We start from the raw sequence: 26,673 nt of genomic DNA on the forward strand, positions 1-26,673 counted from the left end.
AAATGATCAAAGGGTTAAAGGGAGAGTTGGGGAAGATAAGGCCATTGTGGAAAAAACAAATGAATTCTTTGCTTTGGTATTTACAAATGAAGATTTTGGGGAGATACCCATTCCAGAGACAGTTTTTTTTCTCAAGTGTTTATTTTATACCACACAGAACAAAATGTGATCAATACAACAAATCTCTTAACATTGTTACTTGCTTTGCAATAAAGACCAGCATCTCAAAATACAGCAATACTCCCCCATTACATGATGATAGACTGCACATTCCCGTCTCATACTTAAGAACTCTCTTCAAGCTCTCTCCACTCCCAGTAAGTCCCTCGGTCTCTTTTATAAATGTCCGCCTTGTCTTTTAATGGGAACGTAAGCATTTTCATCCAAGCAATTTCTTTAACCTTGCATTTCCAACAGTGAAGAGAAGAAATCCGCTTCCATATCTGAGCCACTGTCAAATGTGCCGCGTGGAGGAGATGTCCTACCAATCTTCGATGACATCACAAGCTGAACCGGTTCGACCAGTGGCCCAGTAAATATAATGCTGGATAAGGCTCCAATGACTGAGAACATATAGTTGATATGCAGTCTGTAACACCCATCCAAAAAGCCTATAGCTTCCGACACCCCCACCACATGTGGAAATATGTTCCTTCTTGCCCACAACCCCTCCAACACTCTGTCCCACTCTCACTGAATTTAGAAAAAAAACTAGGCATGCGATACAGTCTGCATACTCTTGCCCTTTACAACAAATTGTAATTCTACGAGTGTTTCCAAATAGACTTCCAATCCTTACAATCCCAGGCTATATTAAAATCTTCATTCTATCATTTCATCAGATGAGGAGAGGTCCCTGAACCTCCAAGTTTGTTTCTAAAGGAGATGTAAAGTACTGAAGTCAGATGGCAGACCCTGGAAGGATAACATACCACCCCCTCCACACCCACACATTCCTCCAAAATCAAATTAATTGATAACATGTAATATCTCTCTGCAGGTAAAGATAGTAAGTGGAAGAAGGGATATCGAAGGCACCCATTAACTCTGTTAAAGACCTTAGTTTATCCTTCCAAGGAGAAAATGACATTGTCCTCAGCAGTGATGGGTTAAGAAAGCAGCAAGGAAGGCTGTCTAACAAAGCCGTGGAGGCAACAGAATAAGGATTAGAAGCCAAAATGTCCGAATTCCAATCCTTTATTGAAGAATTAAAATCTTTAAAAAGCCCAACTCAGGCCGAGTTTCGCCCTCTCTCAAAGGGGCTGCATCAGGGGCTCTGTTACATCAAATTAAAATTCATATTTGTGCAGATGGAATGTGTAAAGATGCATCATATGGTCTCTGAACAGGAGTGTCAGTAAACATATAGCTGTATTCAATGTGTTAAGGTCAAGTGTCATTCATTAGTAGACACAGCAGCATACCATTTGTAAAATTGCAGCAAGTCTCGTATCGTCACTGTTCGTGTTCAGATGCGCTCAGAAAGAGTAAACAGTAAATGTACACACCTTCATTACTGGAAGTAGCACCTTGCGTCTTTTGTGCTTGTAGCTGATGAAACGCTGAAGTGAGTTTATCCAATGCGTTTTGTTATTCAGCAATGGGTAGGGCCAGGCCTGGAATGGCCTGCAAGGCATTGAGCTGTGCTGGATCCATGGAGTTAGCAATCTGTTATAATTAGTGAGGATTGGGTAGACCCTTGGACACTGTGGCAGCTGACCACGCCCATGGGGAGAAGTCCTATGAGGGCCCACAGGTCAGGCTCAACATAGGACACACAAACACATGGATTGATCTTTTATTAGACAATGTGATGAAGCCACCAGAGATGGCAGTAGTGAGCAGCAGAAGTAGCCCGGATGGGCTAGTATCCCTCAGGCGCAGGAACAGCGACTCCTCCGGTAGCAGTGCTGTAGTGGAAAGAACTGAGAATAATGAGTACAGTGGAATATGCACAAAGCCCCAGTATGGAGAACCCCAGGATAGGGAGAGCAGGCCCTCGAGGAGCGAGTACCTGAGAGCTGAGAGGCTTGAAGGTAATGTACTTACACAGCGGTTCCACGTAGGAGATGGCACCAGAGCTGGAACGGAGGTAGGCCCTCGAGGAGCGAGTACCTGGTTCCAGGGAACAGCTCTGAGGTGAAGATGGTATTACTCACTGGTGTTGAAGATAGCGAATCCTTCCAGGCAGAAGAGAAGGTAAGAGCATGCAGCAAGTCAGGGAACATGGGCCCTCGAGGAGCGAGTAACGGTTTCCTGATAGCGATCTGAAAAGCAAGTGAGGCCCCCGAGGAGCGGGGACCCCGTTAGCGTTAAGAGTCCAATGGAAATTGGAGAAGCAGAGTAGCTGGGTACTGAGAGCGAATCCCATCGGTAAGATTCCCCTTGCTGACTCAAAGGCTAGCAAACATTGTAGGCTTTAAATATCTGGGCAGCGTGAGGTCATCACAGGGGGATGCCCCTGAGGTTCGCGCCAAGTAGGAAATAAGAGTGAGGGTCACGTGGCGCGTGCGCCCTAAGGTACCAGCAGAGCATGGCGGGAGGCAGCGCCCAAGCCGGTCCGGGGACGCCGGAGTGGATGGCAGGCAGATGCCACAGTAGCCAGGCGCCCATCCACAGTGAGAGGAAGTGCAAAGAAAGAAAGGTAGGCGGAGTGAAGCTGTTGGGAAGAGACGGTTGCAGCATAAAGGTGACCTGTTAGATGTAGTGTATTTGGATTTTCAGAAGGCATTTGACAAAGTTCCCCATGAGAGGCTTCTAAGAAAATTAAAGTCATGGAATAGGAGGCAATGTACTTTTGTGGATTGCAAACGGATTAAAAAAGAGGAAACAGAGTAGGATTAAATGGTCAGTTTTCTCAGCAGCGAGAGGTAAACAATGGAGTGCCTCAGGGACCTGTACTTGGACCGGTGCTTTTTAATATATTTATAAATAATCTGGAAAGGGGAACAACAAGGGAAGGGATCAAATTTGTAGATGACACAACATTATTCAGAGTTCTTAAGTCACAAGTGGATAGTAATAAATTGCAGGAGGACCTTGCAAGACTGGAAGGTTGTGCATCTAAATGGCAGGTGACATTTAACGTGGACAAGTTCAAGGTGATGCATATAGGGAAACATAACCCATGCTGTAGTTACAAGGTTAGGTTTCATGTTAGGATCTACCACCTAGAAAAAAGATCTAGGCATCATAGTGGGCAATACATTGAAATTGTTGTCTCAGTTGTCTTTGGCAGTCAAAAAAGCATACAGAATATTAGGAATTATTAGGAAGGGAATGGTGAATAAAACAGAGAATGTCATAATTCCTCTGTATTGCACGATGGTGAAACTGCACCTGTGAGGAAAGGCTAAAGAGGTTAGGACTGTTCAGCCTGGAGAAGAGACAACTGAGGGGGGGATATGATAGAGATCTTTAAGATCATGAGGGTTCTTGAATGAATAGATGTGAAGTGGTTATTTACACTTTCAGATAATAGAAGTACTAGGGGGCATTCCATGAAGTTAGCAAGTAGCACATTTAAGACTAATCGGAGAAAATTCTTTTTCACTCAAAGCACAATAAAGCTCTGGAATTTGTTGCCAGAGGATGTTGTTAGTGCAGTTAGGTTCTTTTGGCCTGGATTGGCCACTGTTGGAAACAGGATGCTGGGCTTGACCCAGCATGGCAATTTCTTATGTTCTGATGGAGAAGAGACAGCTGAAGGGGGTTATTATACAGGGCTACAAAATCATGAGAGGACTAGAACAGGCAAATATGAATTGGTTGTTTACCGTTTCAGATAATATTAGAAGGGCTAGGAGGCACTCCTTGAAGTTAGCAAATAGCACATTTAAGACTAATCGGAGAAAATTATTTTTCATTCAATGCACAATTAAACTCTGGAATTAATTGCCAGAGGATGTGGTTAAGGCAGTTAGCTTAGCTGGGTTTAAAAAAGGTTTAGACAAGTTCCTGGAGAAGAAGTCCATAAATTGCTATTAGTCAAATTGACTTAGGGAATAGCCACTGCTTTTAATGGCATTAGTATCATGGGATCTATTTAATGTTTGGGTACTTGCCAGGTACTTCTATCCTGAATTGGCTACTGTTGGAAACAAGAGACTAGGCTTGATGGACCCGCGGTATGACCCAGTATGGCAACTTTGTTCTTAAATGTACTCATACACATAGAGAATTGTATAAACATTCCAATGTTGTGCAATAATTTTTATTACTCTATCAAACTTGTAACCAAATACACCATTAAAATTCACCAATAGCAATCACTCTTCCATTCACACATTAAAAACACAAACTGATGACACAATATAATTCTTACAATTCATCATATATGTGCAAAATTACAAAGTATCAAACTTTTAATTTTTTGCCATAACTTTGTTCTTAAGCCAGATTTGCATTGCAACCAGCCACATTTGCTTGCAGTTGCTATTTAATGAAACATTGCCTACACTGAACACTATTTTAAAAGAAAATGCTAGCCTCTGTGATTTGGCTGCAGTGCTACTGCCACTCAGGTTCAAGGTCTATTAAATGAAAGGGATTCATTGGCACTTTAGGCACTAACATTACCCAAAACGGATGCTGATTCAGAATTTACTGAAGAATTCACATCTTTTTGCATTATGTGCTCAATAATATGGGAAAATGAAAAGAAATGATTCAGTTTAAAAATACTTTCACAATTATTTAGAGAAGAAATAAAGAATAATTGAAAATGGTTCAGAATGAAAAAGGTTTTTATACAGAAATAAACAGCATTCTTAGAGACTAGTTAAGTTTAGGCTTCATATTGTCATACATTTATCCAGTAGGCAGACCAAACATGAGCACCCTCTAAAGGTGCAAACGTTCTTTTCTCTTCTGTGAAAGACGAAGGAACTGAAAACATTTGTATACTTAATTTCCTGAAAGAAACATTTGTGTACTTAATTTCCTGAAAGAAAGATACAGTAAATTAATTTATTTAAATTAGGGTCCGCGGCAAAAAGAGGCGCTAGGGACACTAGCGCGTCCCTAGCGCCTCTTTTTGGACAGGAGCGGCGGCTGTCAGCGGGTTTGACAGCCGACGCTCAATTTTGCCAGTGTCAGTTCTCGAGCCCGCTGACAGCCATGGGTTCGGATACCGGACACCGGCAAAATTGAGCGTCTGGTTTTCAACCCGCAAGCCGCGGGCCCATTTTACATTTTTTATTTTTTTTATTTTTTACTTTTTTTAAACTTTTGGGGCCTCCGACTTAATACCGCCATGATATTAAGTTGGAAGGTGCACAGAAAAGCAGTTTTTATTGCTTTTCTGTGCACTTCCCCGGCGCCGGCAGAAATTAACGCCTACCTTTGGGTAGGCGCTAATTTCTTAAAGTAAAATGTGCGGCTTGGCTGCACATTTTACTTACTGTATCGTGTGGGAATACCTAATAGGGCCATCAACATGCATTTGCATGTTGCAGGCGCTATTAGTTTCGGGGGGTTGGATGCGCGTTTTCGACGCGCTATTACCCCTTACTGAATAAGGCAGGCATTAATTTCTGCCGGCACCGGGGAAGTGCACAGAAAAACTGCTTTTCTATGCACCCTCTGACGTAATATTTATTTATTTATTTATTTATTTATTTAGAATTTTTATATACTGACATTCAAATGGATATCACATCGGTTTACATAAAAACGGGTAACAACTTTACAGTTGGAAAGGAAAATAATAGTTACATCTAACAGGGGATTCAAGAGGAACGGGATAGAGAGCAGAATGGTCAGAGGGACCTAGAGAGAGGAAGATAGATACAGAATTTAGGAAAGATTAACTGAAACTATATTACATTACAACAACATTATAGTGCGGTACAACAGCAGTGTATTGTATTACATTATCCGTAGGTATATTACATTATATTACATTACAATACAATCTTTATTACAAGGCTAAGTGGTCCAGGGTATGCTAAGATTATGTAAATGTCTGTTTGAACAGCCAAGTTTTCAACTTTTTTTTGAAGGTTGTTGTGCAATGCTCTAGGCATAGGTCGGGTGGCATCGAGTTCCATAGAGATGGTCCTGCTATGGAAAAGGCTCTTTCTCGAGTGGAGGCGAGCTGTGAGAGTTTGTGAGAAGGGGTTGACAAAGTTCCTAAATAGGCGGATCTGGTTGGTCTGTTTGGGGAGTGATATTGGAGTGAACCATTGAGCCAATGCATCTCTTTATTGTGTAGGGTTTTGTGGATAATTGTTAGGCATTTATGATGGATTCTGGCTGAGACTGGAAGCCAGTGAAGGTCTTTGAGAATTGGGGTTATGTGGTCCGATCTGTGAGAGTTTGTGAGGATTCTAGCTGCTGCATTTTGCAGCATCTGCAGCGGTTTGATTGTGGTTGAGGGTAGACCCAAGAGTAAAGCATTACAATAGTCTAACTTTGTGAATATGGTGGCTTGGAGGACTGTTCAGAAGTCACTGAGGTGAAGGAGGGGTCTTAGTTTCTTCAGTATATGAAGTTTAAAGAAGCAGTCCTTTACTATCAGCCCGATACTGTAAAACCGCGGGAGAGCGGACGAACGCCCGCTCTCCCGGCGCACGCACCGGCCCTTCGCCGGTGCGAGCTATCCAGTATGCTCCAGCATGCAAATTAGGCGACGTGGTGCAAACGAGGGAAAGGAGGCGCTAGGGACACTAGCGCGTCCCTAGCGCCTCCTTTTGGCCTGGAGCGGCGGCTGTCAGCGGGTTTGACAGCCGACGCTCAATTTTGCCGGCGTCGGTTCTCGAGCCAGCTGACAGCCACGGGCTCGGAAACCGGACGCCGGCAAAATTGAGCGTCCGGTTTTCGGCCCGACAGCCGCGGGCCGAATTCAAATTTTTTTTTTTTTTACTTTTTTTTACTTTTGGGGACCTCCGACTTAATATCGCTATGATATTAAGTCGGAGGGTGCACAGAAAAGCAGTTTTTACTGCTTTTCTGTGCACTTTCCTGGCGCCAGAAGAAATTAGCGCCGACCTTTGGGTCGGCGCTAATTTCTTAGAGTAAAATGTGCGACTTGGCTGCACATTTTACTTACTGGATCCCGCGCGCATACCTAATAGGGCCATCAACATGCATTTGCATGTTGAGGGCGCTATTAGGTGCCGCGGGTGGGCCGCGTGTTTTCCTCCCCTTACTGAATAAGGGGTAAGGGAAAACACGCGTCCAGAGCAGGCTGACAGTGCGCTCCGACGGAGCACACTTTACTGTATCGACCTGTATGTTAGATATGTGTTTTTGGAGAATGAGGTGGTTATCCAGGGTGACCCCAAGATCTCTGACATGATGTGAAGAGGGGTGGGAGGGGAGAGGGGGAGGGGGATGTGGCGGGCAGGTGAGATAAAAAGTAGTTCTGTTTTTGAGGTGTTTAAGGTGAGGTTGAGGTTGGTGAGAAGACTGTTGATTGAATTGAGGCATTTATCCCAGGTTTTGAGGGCGTTAGTCATGGAGTCGGTGACAGGGATGAGAACCTGAACGTCATCTGCATAGACGTAGTGTGTAAGTCCGAGGTCTGCAAGGAGTTGGCATAAAGGAAGAAGGTAAATATTGAAGAGGGTTGGGGAAAGGGAAGAGCCTTGAGGGACCCCATGGGATAGCTTAACAGGTTTTGATTCGTGGTTGCCGATTTTGACTTTAAAGTGGCGGTCGTCCAGAAAGGAAGTAAACCAACTCAGTGCTGGGCCTGAAATACCGATGTCCGAAAGCTGGTTGATTAGAATATTGTGGCTAACTGTATCAAAAGCCGCAGAGATGTGTAGCATGGCCAGAATACATGTTTGGCCTTTATCCAGACTTTTGAGAATGGTGTCGGTAAGGGAGATTAGCAGAGTTTCGGTGTTAAAGAACTTTCGGAAACCGAACTGTGATGGGAATAACAGGCTGTGATTTTCAAGGTGTTTTATGAGCTGAGCATTGACTACCCTTTCCATAAGTTTCGCTATGAATGATAAATTGGATATTGGTCTGAAGTTGGAAGGAACTGCGGCGATACTCTCATGGCGATACTAAGTCGGAGGCCCCAAAAGTTAAAAAAAAGTAAAATAAAAAAATAAAAAATTTAAAATGGGCCCGCAGCTCGCGGGTTGAAAACCGGACGCTCAATTTTGCCAGCGTCCGGTTTCCGAACCCGTGGCTGTCAGCGGGCTCGAGAACCGACGCTGGCAAAATTGAGCGTCGGTTGTCAAACCCGCTGACAGCTGCCGCTCCTATCCAAAAAGGGGTAAAGCTAGCACGTCAAAAACGCGCGGCCAATCGTGGGTTAACAATGCGCTCGGCTGGAGCGCACTGTACTGTATTGGCCTGATAGTAAACAACCTTTCTCAACCTCCATCACAGGGATAACATTTATCCCTTGTCTAGTAAACATCACAGTTTCTTTCCACATGTAGTGATTTTTAATAATTTAAATGGGACATGAGCACATTCTCAAATTATGACTTTCCATTGCTACTGTTCTTGCTACCTTCAAACATGCTATGATCACACAGCGCCTCAAAAAAGCCCTCACTGGATCCTTCCTTTCCTGCCAACTAATGTTCCACCTCTCTTTTGCTTCCAAACTATTTGAACATCTTGTTCACCACTGCTGTCTTGACTTTCATCTCAAGCCAATCTTGATCCACTCTGGTCTGGTTTTCGCCCTCTACATTCTACAGAAACAGCCCTTGCCAAAGTCTTCAGTGACCTGTTTATGGCTAAAATGCAATCCTTATCCTCCTTGTCCTATCTGCTGCTTTTGACACTGTTGATCACTTCCTCCTCCTTGATATTCTGTCCTCACTTTGATTTCAGGTCTCTCTCCAGTCTTTATTCTCCTCTTACCTTTCCCATCACATTTTTCCTCTGGCAGATCCTCCTCTACTGCCATCCCATTATCAATTGGTGTGCCTCAGGGTTCGGTCCTGGGCCCTCTTCCCTTCTGTCTGTATACTAATTCTCTTGGTGCTCTGATTTCCTCTCATGGTTTTCAATATCATCTTTATGCTGACAATTTCCAGCTCTGTCTCTCTACACTAGACATTTCAACAGGAATCCACAGTCCCAGATCTCAGCCTGCTTGTCTGACCTTGCTACCTGAATGTCCCACCATCACCTGAAATTCAACATGGGCAAGATAGAGCTCCTTATCTTTCCCCCTCAGCCCTCTTCCCCTCTTCTTCCTCTCTCTATTTCTGTGGCTAGCACTGCAATCCTCCCAGTCCCCTCAGCCCATAACCTTGGTGTCATGTTCGACTCCTCTCTCTCCCCTTCTGTACACATATTCAAGACACTGCTAAAATGTGCAGTTTTTTCTCTGTAACATCACCAATATCTGTCCCTTCCTTTCTGAGCACACTACCAGATTCTTTATCTACTTTCTCATCTCCTCCCTCTTAGATTGTTGCAACCTGTTCCTCACAGATTTCCCAAAGAGCCATCTCTCTTCACTATAATCCATCCAAAATTCAGCTGTGCATCTTATCTGTCGCCAAAGTTGCTATACCCTTATAATCCATCTTCTCAAGTAACTACATTGGCTTCCTATCCATTCCTGCTCCTCTTACTCACAAGAGCCTTAACTCTGCAGCCCCTCACTATCTCTCCTCTCTTCTTCTTGTGCACGCCACTCATCTGGCCTATCTGTGCCAGTCTCCTCTATCACCAATTCACAGCTCTGTGCTTTCCACCTGCCTATATCATATGCTTGGAATAGACTTCCTGAGCTAATGTGTCATGCTTCCTCTCTTGCCTTATTCAAATCCCACCCCTCCTTTTCGAGGCTGCTTTTAAATCTTTACCCTGATTGTTCTACTTACAGCCTCATTAACTTGTAACAATTTCCTTAATAAATGAAATTCCCAAAGCGTTTTTTGTTCAGTATGTTTGGCTTCATTAGACTGTAAGCTCTCCAGAGAAGGGACTGCCTCTTATATGTTTTTGTACAGGACTGCATGTGTCGATTAGCGCTATGAAAGTGTTCAGTAGTCTAGCATATCCCTTGCTGCAGAATCTTTCTTTAGGCAGCATGAGACTTTTAGTCTGAGATGAAGAAAATGTGAGATCCATTCCTTCCGTATGGACAATGTGTAAGAAATGTAAACGATTTAAGCAAATGTAAAAGGACCATAGATTATAAATGTGTTTAGTGTGTGGGCTGTATTCCCTGTCTGATTTACTTCTTCTGTGCCATTCACTCCTTAATCGGAGAGATGACTGCTACAGGGACAGGCAGACTGAAATTTAAGACAGACAGCACCTTCTACTTTTTTTCATTAAAAAGCAGATGAATTAGAGCAGTAGGTCTTAACTTGGATTGTTTTTGTTCTGATAGGTAGTCTCCAGCAAGAAGATAATGAGACCTTTAGTGCTGAAAAACAAGAAACCAGCTGGGAAAGGAACCATTACGGTATAAAAGTAGAATTTATTGCACTTGTATTGTTAAATCCATCCGAAATGTGTTTATCACTGTTGTAAAGTCTCTGTTTTCAGTTAGAAAGAGGCTGATGAAAATGCATTTTTTGCACAGAATTTCATTTGATTGTTTCATGTGAGTAAAATGTCCCCAGGATGCGCTACCTCATCAGAATCAAATGTTCTGAATTACAGCTAATGACTTACCGTAATTAAAAAAACAAAAAAAAAACTGTTTAAAAGTAAGTGTAATTTAAAATAGAACTAATAGCATCCATAAAATGTGTGGCTCTGCTTTCTAAACTGAAAGCTATACTACATCTTTTGGTGTAGTTTTTGTTAATTTCATATTTTATGTTTTCAATTGCCATTAATTCCTTAGATTGCTGCCGAAGAAGTGAAGGATAACAGAGTGCTTCTCTTTGAAGTGGCAGCCAGAAAATTGGACAATAAGGTATTAGATTGCTGAATTTATGTTCTGGAAACTGTAGATTCTAAATCCTTTTATTCTCCCTTCTGTTGTTGGGGGCTGGGGATGGGAGAATGTTTGATCACCAACTTCTTCCTGCCCCTTCTGGGCTTCCAGCTCAGTTGGAGCAGTCCTCTATCTATGCTGGAGCACTACAGGCTTTGGGGCCGATGCAATACAGTGCGCTTAGCCGAGCGCACTGTTTAACCTGCTGTTGGATGCAAAAAATGCATGTGAATGAGGCTATTACTCATTCACTCCACATTCAAAAAAATAAATGTGTGTCTCAGATGTACATTTATTGCGCAGATATTAATGTCTGCTTAGAGCAGGCGTTAATAGCTGAGCACATTCTTCTTCTTTTTCACACTTCTTTTTTTAAAGTAAATAAAATAACTCAGCAGACCGACGCCGGTAAAGTCGGCCTCGGTTTTCGAAAATGGCCGCTGATAAACTCAGCGGCTGTTTTCATTACTGGCAGACAGGCAGGTTATGAAAACCGAGGCTGAGTTTACCGGCGTCCGTTTTCATAATCGGCAGCCGCGGCGGGTCGTGTTAGCAAGGAGGTGCTAAGGTCGCGCAAGCGACCCTAGCGCCTCCTTCCTAGCGCTACCCCCTAATTTACATACTGCATGGCGCCCCCCTTGCGGGCGCCATGCGTGTGTTAACAAAGCGGGCGCTGAAAAGTCAGCGCCCGCTTTTCACGAAGATTATTGTATCAGCCCCTTTATTTGGAAACTACCTGGGTAGATTCATCCATTCCTGCCTGGCCGTTGCACAGACGATTCTTTTGGCCAGAAGCCACGGACTGCAGCACCCCCATCTTCTCTGCCCCCCCCCCCCCCCCACAGAGCCCGGTACCCTTGCACCCTGAGTCTGGCCAGTAGGTATCTCCATTGCACAGTGGCTAGAATTCTGCCCATGGATTCTGAATGCCGCCTTCAAAGCATTCCCAGCTCCGACTAGCCCTAGGAGGTAAATTTGGTTGTTTGCTTGTTTTTTAAATAAGATTCAGTGACCTACCAAAATAGGAGAAAAAAAAAATTAGACACAATTATATAGTTGCACAGTAAAAAGGCCGAAAGTGATTCCTTCCCTGGACCTACTTTTCTAGTCCAGATATTTTGTTCTAGAGTAAACTGGCAAATTTGAGGCTTGGGAATCAGCCAGAATGTTTCTTCCTGCTTCAGATGTGATCAGCAGTGCTCTCAGGAAGTGAATAGACAGAAGGTGTAGTAAGCAGGGGATCAGTTCAGACTTTGTTTTGGATGTCAAACTTCCATGTGTCTGAATTTTAAAGTTTCATGATTTTATTTTAGACAAAAATATTTGTAATAGTACCTAAATTTTTAAAGGAAAGGGGCAATTTTTGGAAGTCATTTACTACTGTTATCGTTTTTGGAAAGTTTTAGATGTTTAAACCTCCAAACTGAAAACTGCCATCCTGATCCAAAGTCCTCCTGTAATAATGCATTTACAATTCATGGTTCCTCTCAAAGGACTCAGCTTAAGGATTTATTTAGCTTGTGAAATGCAGCATACTAGGGATGTGAATCGTTTTTTGATGATTTAAAAAATCGTCCGATATATTTTAAATCGTCAAAAATCGTTAGAGGCGCGATACAATAGGAATTCCCCCGATTTATCGTCATAAATCGGGGGAAGGGGGAGGGCGGGAAAACCGGCACACTAAAACAACCCTAAAACCCACCCCGACCCTTTAAAATAAATCCCCCATCCTCCTGAACCCCCCCAAAATGTTTTAAATTACCTGGGGTCCAGTGGGGGGGTCCCGGTGTGATCTTCCACTCTTGGGCCACGGCTGCGTTAATAGAAATGGCGCCGGCACCATTTTGGTTCTGTCCCCCGACGTCACGAGCGCAGGAGATCGCTCCCGGACCCCCGCTGGACCCCCAGGGACTTTTGGCCAGCTTGGGGGGGCCTCCTGACCCCCACAAGACTTGCCAAAAGTCCAGCGGGGGTCCGGGAGCGACCTCCTGCACTCGGGCCGTATTGCAAAATGGCGCCGGCCGTATTGCCGTATTGCAAAATGGCGCCGGCCGTATGGCTGTATGGCCGGCGCCATTTTGCAATACGACAATATGGCCCGAGTGCAGGAGGTCGCTCCCGGACCCCCGCTGGACTTTTGGCAAGTCTTGTGGGGGTCAGGAGGCCCCCCCAAGCTGGCCAAAAGTCCCTGGGGGTCCAGCGGGGATCCGGGAGCGATCTCCTGCGCTCGTGACGTTGGGGGACAGGAACCAAAATGGCGCCGGCGCTACCTTTGCCCTGTCATATGACAGCTAATAAATATATTGTGACATTACTCCAATTTTTAAATCTTTATTGGTGAAAAATATCAAAAACACATCCCACATTTAATCCATAATACCCCACACAATAGATATTATATTTTGATTAAAACCTATTTCATCATACTCATCCATACATCCTACATATCACTCATACAAAAATCATTCAACCTCTTATAAAACAGTTTTCAAAATTTCAAGTGAAGCATCAAATACACATTCTTCTTAACAATTATCCAATTGTAGATACAAATTGTTTTACAAGCAGAAAGAGTCACATTGCACATTCCTCTACTTTAGATGAGTATTTAAGAATAAAAAGAATTCCACGAGGGCTACGATTATACAAGGAACCTCATTTATTTTCAGAAGATAAAGATTTCGTAGCCAAGTGGAACTCAATACTCAATAAATGTGCAATGGATCTTATGATCCTGATAGTAGAGACTACGCAGAAATTATTGATAGATATTCAGAAGGAAATAGACACGTTGAGTGCCACGCTGAGAGACAACACATCTTCAGAAAAATTTGAGGAGAAGATGGGTGAATTGGAACAGGAGATTGCCAGCATGCATGACAAAATAAAGGAAACCAAATTGAATAAGTTTCAGAGAGATGAAAAGGATTACACTCAGGGATATGTATATCCATGGTGTAATAAGAATCGAGTGAAGTATAAGAAATCTCCTACTTTTGATTCATCATCGAGTGGATCATCGGGAGAGGAAGGTGGACGGGTAACTTTTTTAGATCAGGGGACAAGGCCCAAATCAGGGACGGAGCGGCGAGGTGGACGAGGAAGTCGTCCCCCGAGAAACCGCAGTCCTGTTCGATTGCGGGAACGCAATCATCAGTCATAAATGAATTGGTCATAAATTTATCCTCTCGTCCACTTACTACAGTTGAAGTACAGGTATTGAACTGTGGCCTTTCGTTCTCACCGACTCCGAAATATGACTCGTTTGAAATTCGGGTAGCTTTACAGAAGTTTTTCAGATTAATGAAGTTGAAAATATTTTTTCAAGGTAATGAAAATGTGAATTTTGATGGTTCAGTGGTTAAAAACCCTTCCTGTTGGATGCCACCGGGTCCTGTACATCCTTTGATGGCTGCTTTTGAAGAAGTGGTTGAACGAGATTTGAAGGTAAAAGAGGCAGAGGATCAATTTCCTTTTTGGAATTTGAATAAAGAGGAATTTATGGCATTGGAAAATTTAAGTTGTGACCATAGTTTGGTCTTTAAGCCCGCTGACAAAGGTGGGTCCTTGGTAATTCTCAACAAAAATGATTATATACAGGAGGTGTATCGACAATTAGGAGATGGTAGATTCTATAGAAGATTGGAGGGAGATCCGACTGCAGCACTATCTGTACAGATTGGTGAGGTAATAACAAGCTTTAAGTGTGGGATGGGTAACCGTCAAGGAAGCAGCTTTTTTGATGAAACAAAATCCTCAGATACCTGTGTTTATGTATTGCCAAAGGTGCATAAATCTTTAGAGTCTCCACCCGGAAGACCGATAGTTGCAGGTATAGGATCGGTATTAGAACCCTTGTCTATTTATATAGATTATTTTCTACGACCTTTTGTTCCATTGGCCAGATCATATATAAGGGATTCATCACATTTGATAACAGTTTTGCAATCTTTACCTGAGGTATCGGAACCTATTCTGCTTATTTCAATGGATATTGAATCATTGTATTCAAATATTCCTCAGAGAGCAACAATAGATTTAGTACAGGAGATTTTGGACACAAGGATAGATAAGAAAGTCCCGACACACTTTTTGGTAGAACTGGCTACTATTGCGCTCACGCAGAATTACTTTATGTTCCAAAATGATTTTTACCAACAGGTTCACGGAACCGCTATGGGCGCGACGATGGCACCTGACCTCGCGTGCCTGTACGTATCAGCATTTGAAGAGAAGTTTGTATATCCTTCAGTATGGTACAGGCATGTGAGGTTATGGTGCCGTTATATTGATGATATCCTGATTATTTGGTCTGGCACACAATGTGAATTTCAAAATTTTTTTCATTATCTTAATGAACAGGATACAAATCTTAGGTTTACCTGTGATGTCCAGAATCAGTGGGTTTCATTTTTGGATATGAAGGTGGGAAAGGGGAATGGTAAATTTGTAACTGAGCTATACCGGAAATCAATAGATAGAAATGGATTGTTACACTTTAATAGCTTCCATCCCAAGCATGTTAGAGAAAATATTCCAGTGGGACAATTCTTTAGGGTAAGAAGGATTTGCTCTGATGTAGCTTCTTTTAAGACACATGCAAAAGATTTGCAAGAAAGATTTGGTGCAAGGGGTTATCCCACACGAATAGTGAATCGGGCATACAAAAGAGCTCGATATATTAACAGAGATTTATTATTACAACCTAAGCCAAAACAGAATACACCAGCTTTAGTATGTGTTCTTCCATACTCCAATCGAGTTGGGGATCTCATACAGGTTGTTAAAAATCATTGGCACCTTGTGAGTGGTTTTGTGGGTATGCAGGATCCCCCTATGTTTTCCTTTAGAAGATCTAGGAATCTTAGGGACATTTTAGTCCATTCGGATTTGGGTGATTGTGTGCAACAAAAAGATGAAGTTGGTGGTCATAACCCATGCACCAAATGTAGTGTATGCAAACTCTGCTTATCTGTGAAAGAATTCATACATCCTGTCTCTGGAAAGAAGTTCTTTTTAAGGAATTTTACAACATGCCAAACAAGCTCGGTAGTGTATGTTGTACAATGCCCGTGTGGGCTTTTTTATGTGGGAAAAACATCGAGGATGGTCAGACTTCGAATTTTAGAGCATTGCAGTAGAATTAGAAATATGGTGGAGACAGCTCCCCTAGTGAAACATTGGCGAGAGTATAATCACACGGTAGAAGAACTCCGTTTCTTTGTATTACAGAAGGTTTCTGCTAGGCGGGGAGGTAATATAAATAAAATATTACTACAGAAGGAACAGCGATGGATTTTCAATTTACAGACTTTGTGGCCAAAAGGATTGAATGATAAGATCAATTGGGCAACATGTTTCTAGATTTTCTGTGGCTGCAATGCTCAAATGTTTTTTGTTAGAAGATTTGAAGTTGGCGGGCTTGAAGGGGTGGTAACTATTTAGAGTGGTAGCATTACTGATTGGCTCTGATTTGGCGAGTTTGAAGGGGTGGAGACAATTTGAGTTGAACAATTTTGATTGGTGTAGCCGGGTTTAAAAGGACGGAAGAAGAGGGACGATTTAATTCCGTTTGATTCACTCGATGGCAGCGTTTACTCTGATATGAGGTGTCGGTGTTTGTTTGTTTTAAAATGGAAAGGTAAGGTTCTTTGCTTGTCATGCACGTTGGTACTTTCTTGAAAAGAAGTTCATGCATTTTGATTTTTCTTGAATTGTCTTATTCTAGTTTAAACGCATTTGAGATGTGGTGTTCCATGCATTTGAAATGACTGAGACGCTATGAAAAGAGTCGGGGATGTGCCAAGCTGTACGTCTGGGTAAATTCTTTGGGACGTGCAGGTATAATAGCATGTTGAAAAATTTTTTTCATAAGTGTTAATTTAAGAAAAATGTATCTAATTGAAATGATAAAATTATGAATTTTGTTAAAATATTTTAGAACGCCCTGTGGATAGATGTTGGATATATGAGCAGTGGGAGATTGTTTGAATAAGCTCTCCTGAAGAAGCCTGAGGGAAGGCGAAACATGTAGAGAGAATTAAAGAGAGATCAAGAGGAATGGCGTTGTAGTAACGCAGAAATACATGTGCAATGTGACTCTTTCTGCTTGTAAAACAATTTGTATCTACAATTGGATAATTGTTAAGAAGAATGTGTATTTGATGCTTCACTTGAAATTTTGAAAACTGTTTTATAAGAGGTTGAATGATTTTTGTATGAGTGATATGTAGGATGTATGGATGAGTATGATGAAATAGGTTTTAATCAAAATATAATATCTATTGTGTGGGGTATTATGGATTAAATGTGGGATGTGTTTTTGATATTTTTTCACCAATAAAGATTTAAAAATTGGAGTATGTCACAATATATTTATTAGTTGTTAATTGGTTTGTGATATTTGAATAATTTGCCAGGATTTAGTATCCTGTCATATGACAGGGCAAAGGTAGCGCCGGCGCCATTTCTAATAACGCAGCCGTGGCCCGAGAGTGGAAGATCACACTGGGACCCCCCCACTGGACCCCAGGTAATTTAAAACATTTTGGGGGGGTTCGGGAGGGTGGGGGATTTATTTTAAAGGGTTGGGGTGGGTTTTAGTGTTGTTTTAGTGTGCTGGTTTTCCTGCCCTCCCCCGATTTACGATTTAAACGATTTAAAAAACAAAACAAAACCACGACGATCAGATTCCCTCCCCCCCCCAGCCAAAATCGATCGTTAAGACGATCGATCACACGATTCACATCTCTACAGCATACTGCTAGCTAGCACTTTCTCAGACAGTCTCAGTTTTCCGAATGGGGAAAGGTGGCGTGCCCCAGCAATCTTTACTGATTGTTTATTTTCAATCTGTAAAAGAGAGCACCACTGGGCATAATCAAATTTGCAGATGCCACAAAAATATTCAAAGTAGATAAAACAAGCAGTCTGTGAAGAAGGGCAGAAGAATCTTGCAAGACTGGAGAACGGGGTCTCTAAATGTGAGGTGAAATATAATGTGCAGATGCAAGGTAAAGTACATATGGAGCAATAATCCTAAGTAGGGGTACAAAGTGCTGGGCTCTATACTAGAAGTTACCACCCAGGAAAAGGATCTTGGAGTCTATATTTATTTATTTATTTATTTAGGATTCTTATATACCGACATTCTTATTTGATATACAAATCATGTCGGTTTACAATACAACAGAACAATCGCAGCAGAGGCGTTACATTGAAACATAAAAACATAGCGTCTAATAACATATAATATAATACAACCAAACAATCGCTGCTAAGGCGTAACATGAACCTTAGTGTCTAAAAGAATATAAATATGCAAACATATGTACAAATGCTAATATAGCATAAGGGGGGGGGGTCCTAAAGAATAATGGCACTTTAAAACTTTGACGTATAATAATCAACATTCACATATTATATATATTTATTTATTTAAAAATTCTTGTGTTCTGCTTATCCTGAACCAGTCATCCTAAGCAGATCCCATAAAAACCTAAATACCATTAACACAATAAAAAGGTAAAAAACAGACACATAAAACAACAAAACTATTTTGTCAAAATACTTACATTAAGATCAGCTTCAGAATTGTCTTCCCCAAATTATTGAAGTCCTCAGCTCATTGTGTGGCAGTGGTAAAAAATGCAAATAGAATGTTTTATGAATTATTTGGAAAGGAATGGAGAATCCTGAGTGTTGTGCGCAGTTCTAGTCTCCCCAATTCAAGAAAGATATAGCGGAACTGGAAAATGTACAGAGAAGGACAATAAAAATAAGAGACAGAAGAGCTCCCATATGAAGGAAAGCTAAACAGGTTAGGGCTCTTCAGCTTGGAGGAGACCAAGAGAGGATATGATTGAGGTTTTTAAGTCACAGATGGGGTGGAATGGATAAATAAGAAATGGTTATTTACCCTTTGAAATAGAACTAGGACTAGGGGACTCTCCATGAAACTAGCAGGTGGTGGATTTGAAGCAGTATTTTGTTCACACAACTCATAATTAAGCTGTGGAATTTGATGCCAGAGCATGCGGTCGAGGCTTTTAGCATAGCGGAGTTTGTAAAAATTCTGAAGGAAAAGCCCATAAACGGTTATTAGCCAAGCGGACTCCAAGAAAGTCATCTCTTATCCCTGGGAATGAGCAACAACAAATTGGATGTACTCGGGACATGCCAGCTACTTTCCCACGAGCCAAATTGGAGAGAGAATGCTGGACTTGATGAGCATTTTGTCTGACCTAGCAAAGCATATTTTATATTCTTAGGGCACACAGCGGTTATTTGAAATTAGTATCAAGGTTCTGCTAAGTTGCCTTGGAAGCAGGATAACAATAAGGGGGGAAAATAAATATACTCATAGTTTTACATTGTTGTGTAATCTGCAGATTAAGCTAATAACTTGTTCTTAAATGCAGGATCTCTTTGGAAAGTCAGACCCCTACTTGGAATTTCACAAGCAGACTCCAGATGGCAGGTGGCAGATGGTTCACAGAACAGAGGTAAAAAAGTGATTTGTGTTTGGGTTTTTTTTTGTTTGGTTTTTTTTATGGTGTGTAACCGAGGTCCCAAGTGAGGGTTATCCTTCTTATTGGGAATCTGGCCGGGATTCTCAAGGTCTGTAATTAATAAAAAAAAAAAAAAAAAAGGTAAATTCATGTTCAATTCTACATCAGCAAAACAGGATTAAATCTCTCATAACAAGTGGGTGATGTCATCCAACAGTGCTGACAAGGACCCAGCTGTCGGAGCTCAGAAGTCTTTCTGATTATGTGCAGGAGTTTCCATGTGCAGTCACTGCCTCTTGAGCCCTTCAGTCTTTCTTCATCTGAGCTCCTACACCGATAGATTCCCGGTATCTCTTTCTCAGATTTTCCCTGTGTTTCACTTGTCATTTGAATTTACAAATTTGACATTTCTTTTTTTTATCATTAATTCGGCAGCATCTCAAAGAGAACTTTTCAATTATTAAAAAAAAAAAAAAGTTTAGAATGGGGAAACCGAAAGGGAAAGAAATCTGCGTTTAGTGTGTTCAGGGCCTGTGGCTGTGGGCGTCTTATGTCCATCAGACACCCATACGGAGTGCAGCTGATGCCTGAGCACAGACCAAATTTCCTCAGTGACAGGATGTCTCCATAGGTACTTCAGACCCACACCTAGAAGCCACAAGATCCGTGGAAGTCAGTCTCAAGTAGGGCCCTGAAGCCTCGGCATGAGGATGGGCAGCAAAGCTACACCACCTCCTGGAGCTAGGCCTTTTCAGGAGTCAGCTGCACCCCCCTCCTTCCCTGTTGGCACTGATTTCCGATGTCACAGGTCAGGGTTTAAACTTGGCATGGAAGTCTAAGGCACTGAGAAGGCACCTAAACAGCGCAAGGAATCGCCTCCTGGGCCATCTTCCTCAGCACCGCAGAAGTTAGGTTTGTCAGCACAGGGTTCTGCTGGGGTAGGCCCTGACTTGAGGCCTAGAATATTTTCAGCGTAGGTAGTGTCAGTGTCCATGGTATAAAAGACCTTTATAGCACTGGGCAGCATATTTTTCCTAAATGCCCTTGTGCCAGCACTATCAAGAGCACCTTTAATTGTATCGGCATGGATTACACCAGCACAGACCAAGATGCCTTTGGCATGGAACGTCTTGGCGAAGATGGTGCCTTCGGTTTCATTTATGTGATCAGAGCTGTAAATCAGACAGCAGTCTGCAATGAAAAGTGCACAAAAGATAGTACTGGCACCGATGGTCTTCAGTCAGTGCAGCATTTCGACACCAAGTATATCCCAGGCTCAAGTGCCTGCTCATCCGAGCTCTTCTTTGGTGTCTTTTGCCACCGTTGTGCTTAGCAAGGTTGAACCCATCTGGGTTTTAGAGGAGAATGCATTTTACCTACTCTAGTGCAGAGACTCTACTGGCGATGAGACAGTGTTTCTTTACATCCTTATGTCCTAAGGACAAGAGAGGGAGGATAGACCCTCTTTTTTTGTCCAAGATGGAGGAACGTTTCTCACATAGCAGGGATTAGGGGAGTCCCCGAGATGTTCAAGTATCCCCTCAAGAAGCTTCACCATTAAGAGTGAGTCCATTCTATGCAGAGGCCATTTCCCTTTAATCCAGGACATCCATCCCATGGATTTAGAGGGATACATAGGAGTGAAGACAGTGCAATCATGGTTTTTGTCTGTATTCTCCCTATTGAATCAACAAAATTCCCCTCTTCAGTTGCCTGGCTCTTCAGGAATGCCTTCTGAACCCTCCCAACTCTTCCACAACATGCCTTGTTTCCTGATGAGTTCAGTTACTCCTGCTTTGTGGATAAAATGGTAAATATATATACTATCCATTAAAATCAGAATAGACGACCCAAGAATAGATGTCTTGAGCTGCTGTAGTTTATCCAGCCTCTTGTGAAACTAGCTTATCTCCCAGTTCACAGTGTTTTAAAAGACCTTCAGATGAAAATGTGGCATGATTGACTTAAAATATAGCATCTAGGCTTCTCTGGGGATTGGAGTGGTCCTGCTGCCCACACCACTTGGTTCTGGTGGAATTGGCCTTGAAGCTGGCTAAATGATGTAGTGGGGACAGGCCATCGCCTGACTTTTCCCATCATTAGAAGGCCAAGGGTTAGGCTTCCTTGTCTGCGGCATAGAGGAGTTCCCATGTCAAGTGAAGGCGAAGAAGCATCCGCTTCAGTCTCCATCGGTACGTGATGCTGGGAGCAGGGACATTTTTGCTGCAGCGGCAAATCCCTCAAAAGGGTTCATGCAGAGAGGAGATCCCATCTTAAATGCATTCCCAGGAACTGGAGCAGTCTCCAAGGGTCCAGATGTCTGCCATTGATAGACCTCCGGCTTCTCAAGAAGATGTGGTCTCCCCTCCTGCCTTCCAACCTGTGTTGGTATCGGCAGTCTGTGAGGAGGAGCTGGATAGGAAAACCCAGCAAGCCCTGGACAAGGTGTTGCAGAGCTTCAATGCATCTGCATTAAGTGCATCAGTGTTGATGCAGGACAAGGTCCAACCACTGTTATAGTCTCTTCAGCTGCCCGGCAGCGTGGTACAGCACCGGTACCAATGTCTGTTCTCAAAGGGAAAGCGACATCAGTTGGGGCTGCCCTGATGATAATCTGCAGCCCATTGAGGAAGGAAGCTTCATTGTTACACAGGCGTTCCTTGGGTTCTAGGCCTCAATACATGACCGCTTCCCTCTCTGAGGCCTTGTCCACAGGAAATGCAGCATCTGGATCTTCTCACCTGGCATTCTAGTCAAGGTCAGACTCATATTCCTGAGGGTATGGTTACAGATCTGGAGATGTCTCTGAAGTAGAAGAGTAAGAAGGTTTCTTCTTTCCTCTTCCAGAAAGAAGGAAGTCCTCATTAGAGAACCTCTTCTTTGCCAATTCTGTGCAAAGAATGTCTGAGGCCATTCCACTTCCTTTATTGAAGGAAGATGAAATCAGAAACAAAATGCTGGACATTCTCCAGTTTGTGAAGCCTCCTAAGGAGATTGTAGCAGTCCCAGTATAAGAAATCCTTCAGGAGGTACAGAGGAGGATATGGGAGAACCCTCTCTCTCTGTGGCTCATGTGAATAGGGACTCGTCCGGAAGGCTCCCGGATATGAAAAAAGCAGTGATCATACCAATCTGTGTTGTTCGAATCCACTCTCAAGAGGACCAAGAAGACTAGAACCCATTCCTTTGTGCCCCCAGTGAAGGATTCCAGATCCTGGATACTCTTGAGAGGTTTTCCAGGGAGCAATGCTTAATGTCTGCATTGCTTCTTATCAGCCTTTTATGGGCCAGCACATGTGAGACCAAGTGAAGCAGATGCGGGAAGTTGCCGAGTAGCTTCCTCAGGAGTAGCGCTTCCAGTCTCTGGTGGAAAAGGGGATGGAGTGTGGAAAGACATAATCAGGTTGATCTTTGTTTTCAAAATGACATCGAGAGTCTCTGGCATAGGGATTATTGTACACAGACTAACCTGGCTGCGAGCCTCAGACCTCTGAATTAAGACCTCTGACTTAATCTGACATGTTGTGCACTGGAAAGAATCTCTTTGGAGATAGGGTCAGGGAAGCCGTGGCACAGATCAGAGAACATTGCAGATTTCAGCAGCTCTCCATAGCCACTCTGCCAGGGGAGTACCCAGGTGGAGGGCCGAGATGATAACACCTTCTCAGTTGGAAGAACTAAGAACATAAGAACATGCCATACTGGGTCAGACCAAGCGTCCATCAAGCCCAGCATCCTGTTTCCAACAGTGGCCAATCCAGGCCATAAGAACTTGGCAAGTACCCAAAAACTAAGTCTGTTCCATGTTACTGTTGCTAGAAATAGCAGTGGCTATTTTCTAAGTCAGCTTAATTAATAGCAGGTAATGGACTTCTCCTTCAAGAACTTATCCAATCCTTTTTTAAACACAGCTACACTAACTGCACTAACCACATCCAGTGGCAACAAATTCCAGAGTTTAATTGTGCGCTGAGTGAAAAAGAACTTTCTCCGATTTAATTTTAAATGTGCCACATGCTAACTTCATGGAGTGCCCCCTAGTCTTTCTATTATCTGAAAGACTAAATAACTGATTCACATTTACCCATTCTAGATCTCTCATGATTTTAAACACCTCTATCATATCCCCCCTCAGCCATCTCTTCTCCAAGCTGAAAAGTCCTAACCTCTTTAGTCTTTCCTCATAGGGGAGCTGTTCCATTCCCTTTATTTATTTATTTATTTATTTCGGATTTTTATATACCGACATTCTCAATACAAGTATCGAATCAGGTCGGTGTACATATAACAAAACTTTCGCGTTCTTTCGTGTTCTTTATAATTTTGGTCGCCCTTCTCTGTACCTTCTCCATCTTTTTTGAGATGCGGCGACCAAAATTGTACACAGTATTCAAGGTGCGGTCTCACCAGGGAGCGATATAGAGGCATTACGACATTTTCTGTTTTATTCACCATTCCCTTTCTAATAATTCCCAACTTTCTGTTTGCTTTTTTGACTGCCGCAGCACACTGAACCGATGATTTCAATGTGTTATCCACTATGATGCCTAGATCTCTTTCTTGGGTGGTAGCTCCTAATATGGAACCTAACATTGTGTAACTATAGCATGGGTTATTTTTCCCTTTATGCATCACCTTGCACTTATCTACATTAAATTTCATCTGCCATTTGGATGCCCAATTTTCCAGTCTTACAGAGTCTTCCTGCAATTTATCACAATCTGCTTGTGATCTAACTTCTCTGAACAATTTTGCATCATCTGCAAGTTTGATTTCCTCACTCTTCATATTTCTTTCCAGATCATTTATAAATATATTGAAAAGTACAGGTCCCAATACATATCCCTGAGGCACTCCACTGCCCACTCCCTTCCACTGAGAAAATTATCCATTTAATCCTACTCTCTGTTTCCTGTCTTTTAGCCAGTTTGTAATCCACAAAAGGACATCACCACCTATCCCATGACTTTTTATGTTTCCTAGAAGCCTCTCATGAGGAACTTTGCCAAATGCCTTCTGAAAATCCAAATACACTACATCTACCGGTTCACCTTTATCTACATGTTTATTAACTCCTTCAAAAAAGTAAAGCAGATTTGTGGGGCAAGACTTGCCTTGGGTAAAGCCATGCTGACTTTGTTCCATTAAACCATGTCTCTATGTGTTCTGTGATTTTGATATTTAGAACACTTTCCACTATTTTTCCTGGCACTGAAGTCAAGCTAACTGGTCTGTAGTTTCCCGGATCGCTCTGGAGCCCTTTTTAAATATTGGGGTTACATTAGCCACCCTCCAGTCTTCAGATACAATGGATGATTTTAGTGATGGGTTACAAATTTTTACTAATAGGTTTGAAACTTCATTTTTTAGTTCCTTCAGAACCCTGGGGTGTATACCATCCGGTCCAGGTGATTTACTACTCTTCAGTTTGTCGATCAGGCCTACCACATCTTCTAGGTTCACCATGATTTGGTTCAGTCCATCTGAATCATTACCCATGAAAACCTTCTCTGATATGGGTACCTCCCCAGCATCCTCTTCAGTAAACACTGAAGCAAAGAATCATTTAATCTTTCCGTGATGGTCTTATCATCTCTAACTACCCCTCTCACCTTTTTGGTCTCAGATACAACAGGCTCTCCGTTCTCATATGAGGCAACAGGGACTCCTAAGCCATAGCCAGCACCCAGAATTCCAGCCAGAGACCACGTTTTGACTGGATTATAGAGAACATAGCCTGGATCTCAATACTGGTGCCAGAGGATCTGTTCGTTGGAGGCAGGCTAAGGTTTTGTGTAAACCATTTGTCCAGTGTAACATCAGACTCATGGATCCTCAGCATAAAACAAAGAAGATACCGATTGTATCTTTTGGCAGTTCACCAACTTGAGTCTCCAAATTGGAAGGTGCTTCAGAAGGAGGTCTCCCTCTTACAGTCCAATGTGGTCAAACCTGTTCCACCAAGGGAAAGAGGGCAGAAAGTTTACTCTTGAGTATTTCTTGATTCCAAAGAAAATAGGGGAACTCCATTTTATCCTACACCTAAGGGTTTGCACAAGTATCTAAAAAGAGAAAATGTCAAGATGTTTTCCTGGATACCTTAATTCCCTTTGATCTGAAGTGGACCTCATTCAAGCAGTGGCGTAGCCACGGGTGGGCCTGGGTGGGCAGCTGCCCACCCAATTTAGACCCAGGCCCACCCAACTGACACCAGAACTGCAAGGCTGTCGCGGGATCCCATCCCCGCGACAGTGAAGAGGAGAACCCATGCCTGGCGCGCCATCACGGCACACGTGGGGAAGCGGTCCTACAACCATATGGCCGACCGATCTTCCTGTTTGCGGGGGGAGGGGGGAGCGGAAGCGCAGTGCACAGCTTCCACTTCCTCCCCCCAAAGCAGGAAGATCAGCTGGCCTCTCCTGCTATCTTCGGGCCGTATGGCCGACCGATCTTCCTGTTTGGGGGGGGGGGAGGAGAGCGGAAGCGCCGCGCACAGTTTCCGCTTCCTCCCCCCAGAGCAGGAAGATCAGCTGGCCTCTCCTGCTGCCACTGGCCTCCTGCATACAGCCGACCGATCTTCCTGTTGGGGGGGGGGGGAAGAAGAGCGGAAGCGCCGCGCACAGCTTCCGCTCCCCCCCCCCCCCCAGCAGGAAGATCGGTCAGCCGTATGGCTCGAAGATAGCAGGAGGCCAGTGGCAGCAGGAGAGGCCAGCTGATCTTCCTGCTCTGGGGGGAGGAAGCGGAAACTGTGCGCGGCGCTTCCGCTCTCCTCCCCCCCCCCCCAAACAGGAAGATAGATCGGCCATAAGGCCCGAAGATAGCAGGAGGCCAGTGGCAGTAGGAGAGGCCAGCTGATCTTCCTGCTCTGGGGGGAGGAAGCGGAAACTGTGCGCGGCGCTTCCGCTCTCCTCCCCCCCCCCCCCCAAACAGGAAGATAGGTCGGCCATACGGCCCGAAGATAGCAGGAGGCCAGTGGCAGCAGGAGAGGCCAGCTGATCTTCCTGCTCTGGGGGGAGGAAGCGGAAACTGTGCACAGGCTTGAATGTGTATGTGAGGATGAGAATGGGAGCCTTGTGTGTGTGTGGGTGAAAATCGGACCCTGGGTGTGTATGGGAGTGAGAATGGAGTCTTGAATGTGTGTGGGTGATAATGGAAGCTTGAATATGTGGATGAGGTTGGAAGCTTGAATATGTGGGTGAGGTTGGAAGCTTGAATGTGTGTATATATGGGTGAGGATGGAAGCTTGAATGTGTGTATATATGGGTGAGAATGGGAGCCTGG

General features: G+C 43.3%; 1 protein-coding gene across 1 annotated transcript in view; it reads left to right on the forward strand.

Moving 5' to 3' along the window:
• The window catches only part of CPNE3 (copine 3), a 156,693-nt gene that overhangs the window by 52,004 nt on the left and 78,016 nt on the right, over positions 1-26,673 (forward strand). The window contains exons 4-6 of the mRNA XM_029591614.1: positions 10,325-10,399; positions 10,787-10,858; positions 19,303-19,386. Coding sequence (XP_029447474.1) covers positions 10,325-10,399; positions 10,787-10,858; positions 19,303-19,386 — 231 coding nt within the window. The remainder of the gene's footprint in view (positions 1-10,324; positions 10,400-10,786; positions 10,859-19,302; positions 19,387-26,673) is intronic.

The sequence above is a fragment of the Rhinatrema bivittatum genome, chromosome 2 (genome assembly GCF_901001135.1).
Source record: "Rhinatrema bivittatum chromosome 2, aRhiBiv1.1, whole genome shotgun sequence".
In the NCBI taxonomy this organism is placed as follows: domain Eukaryota; kingdom Metazoa; phylum Chordata; class Amphibia; order Gymnophiona; family Rhinatrematidae; genus Rhinatrema; species Rhinatrema bivittatum.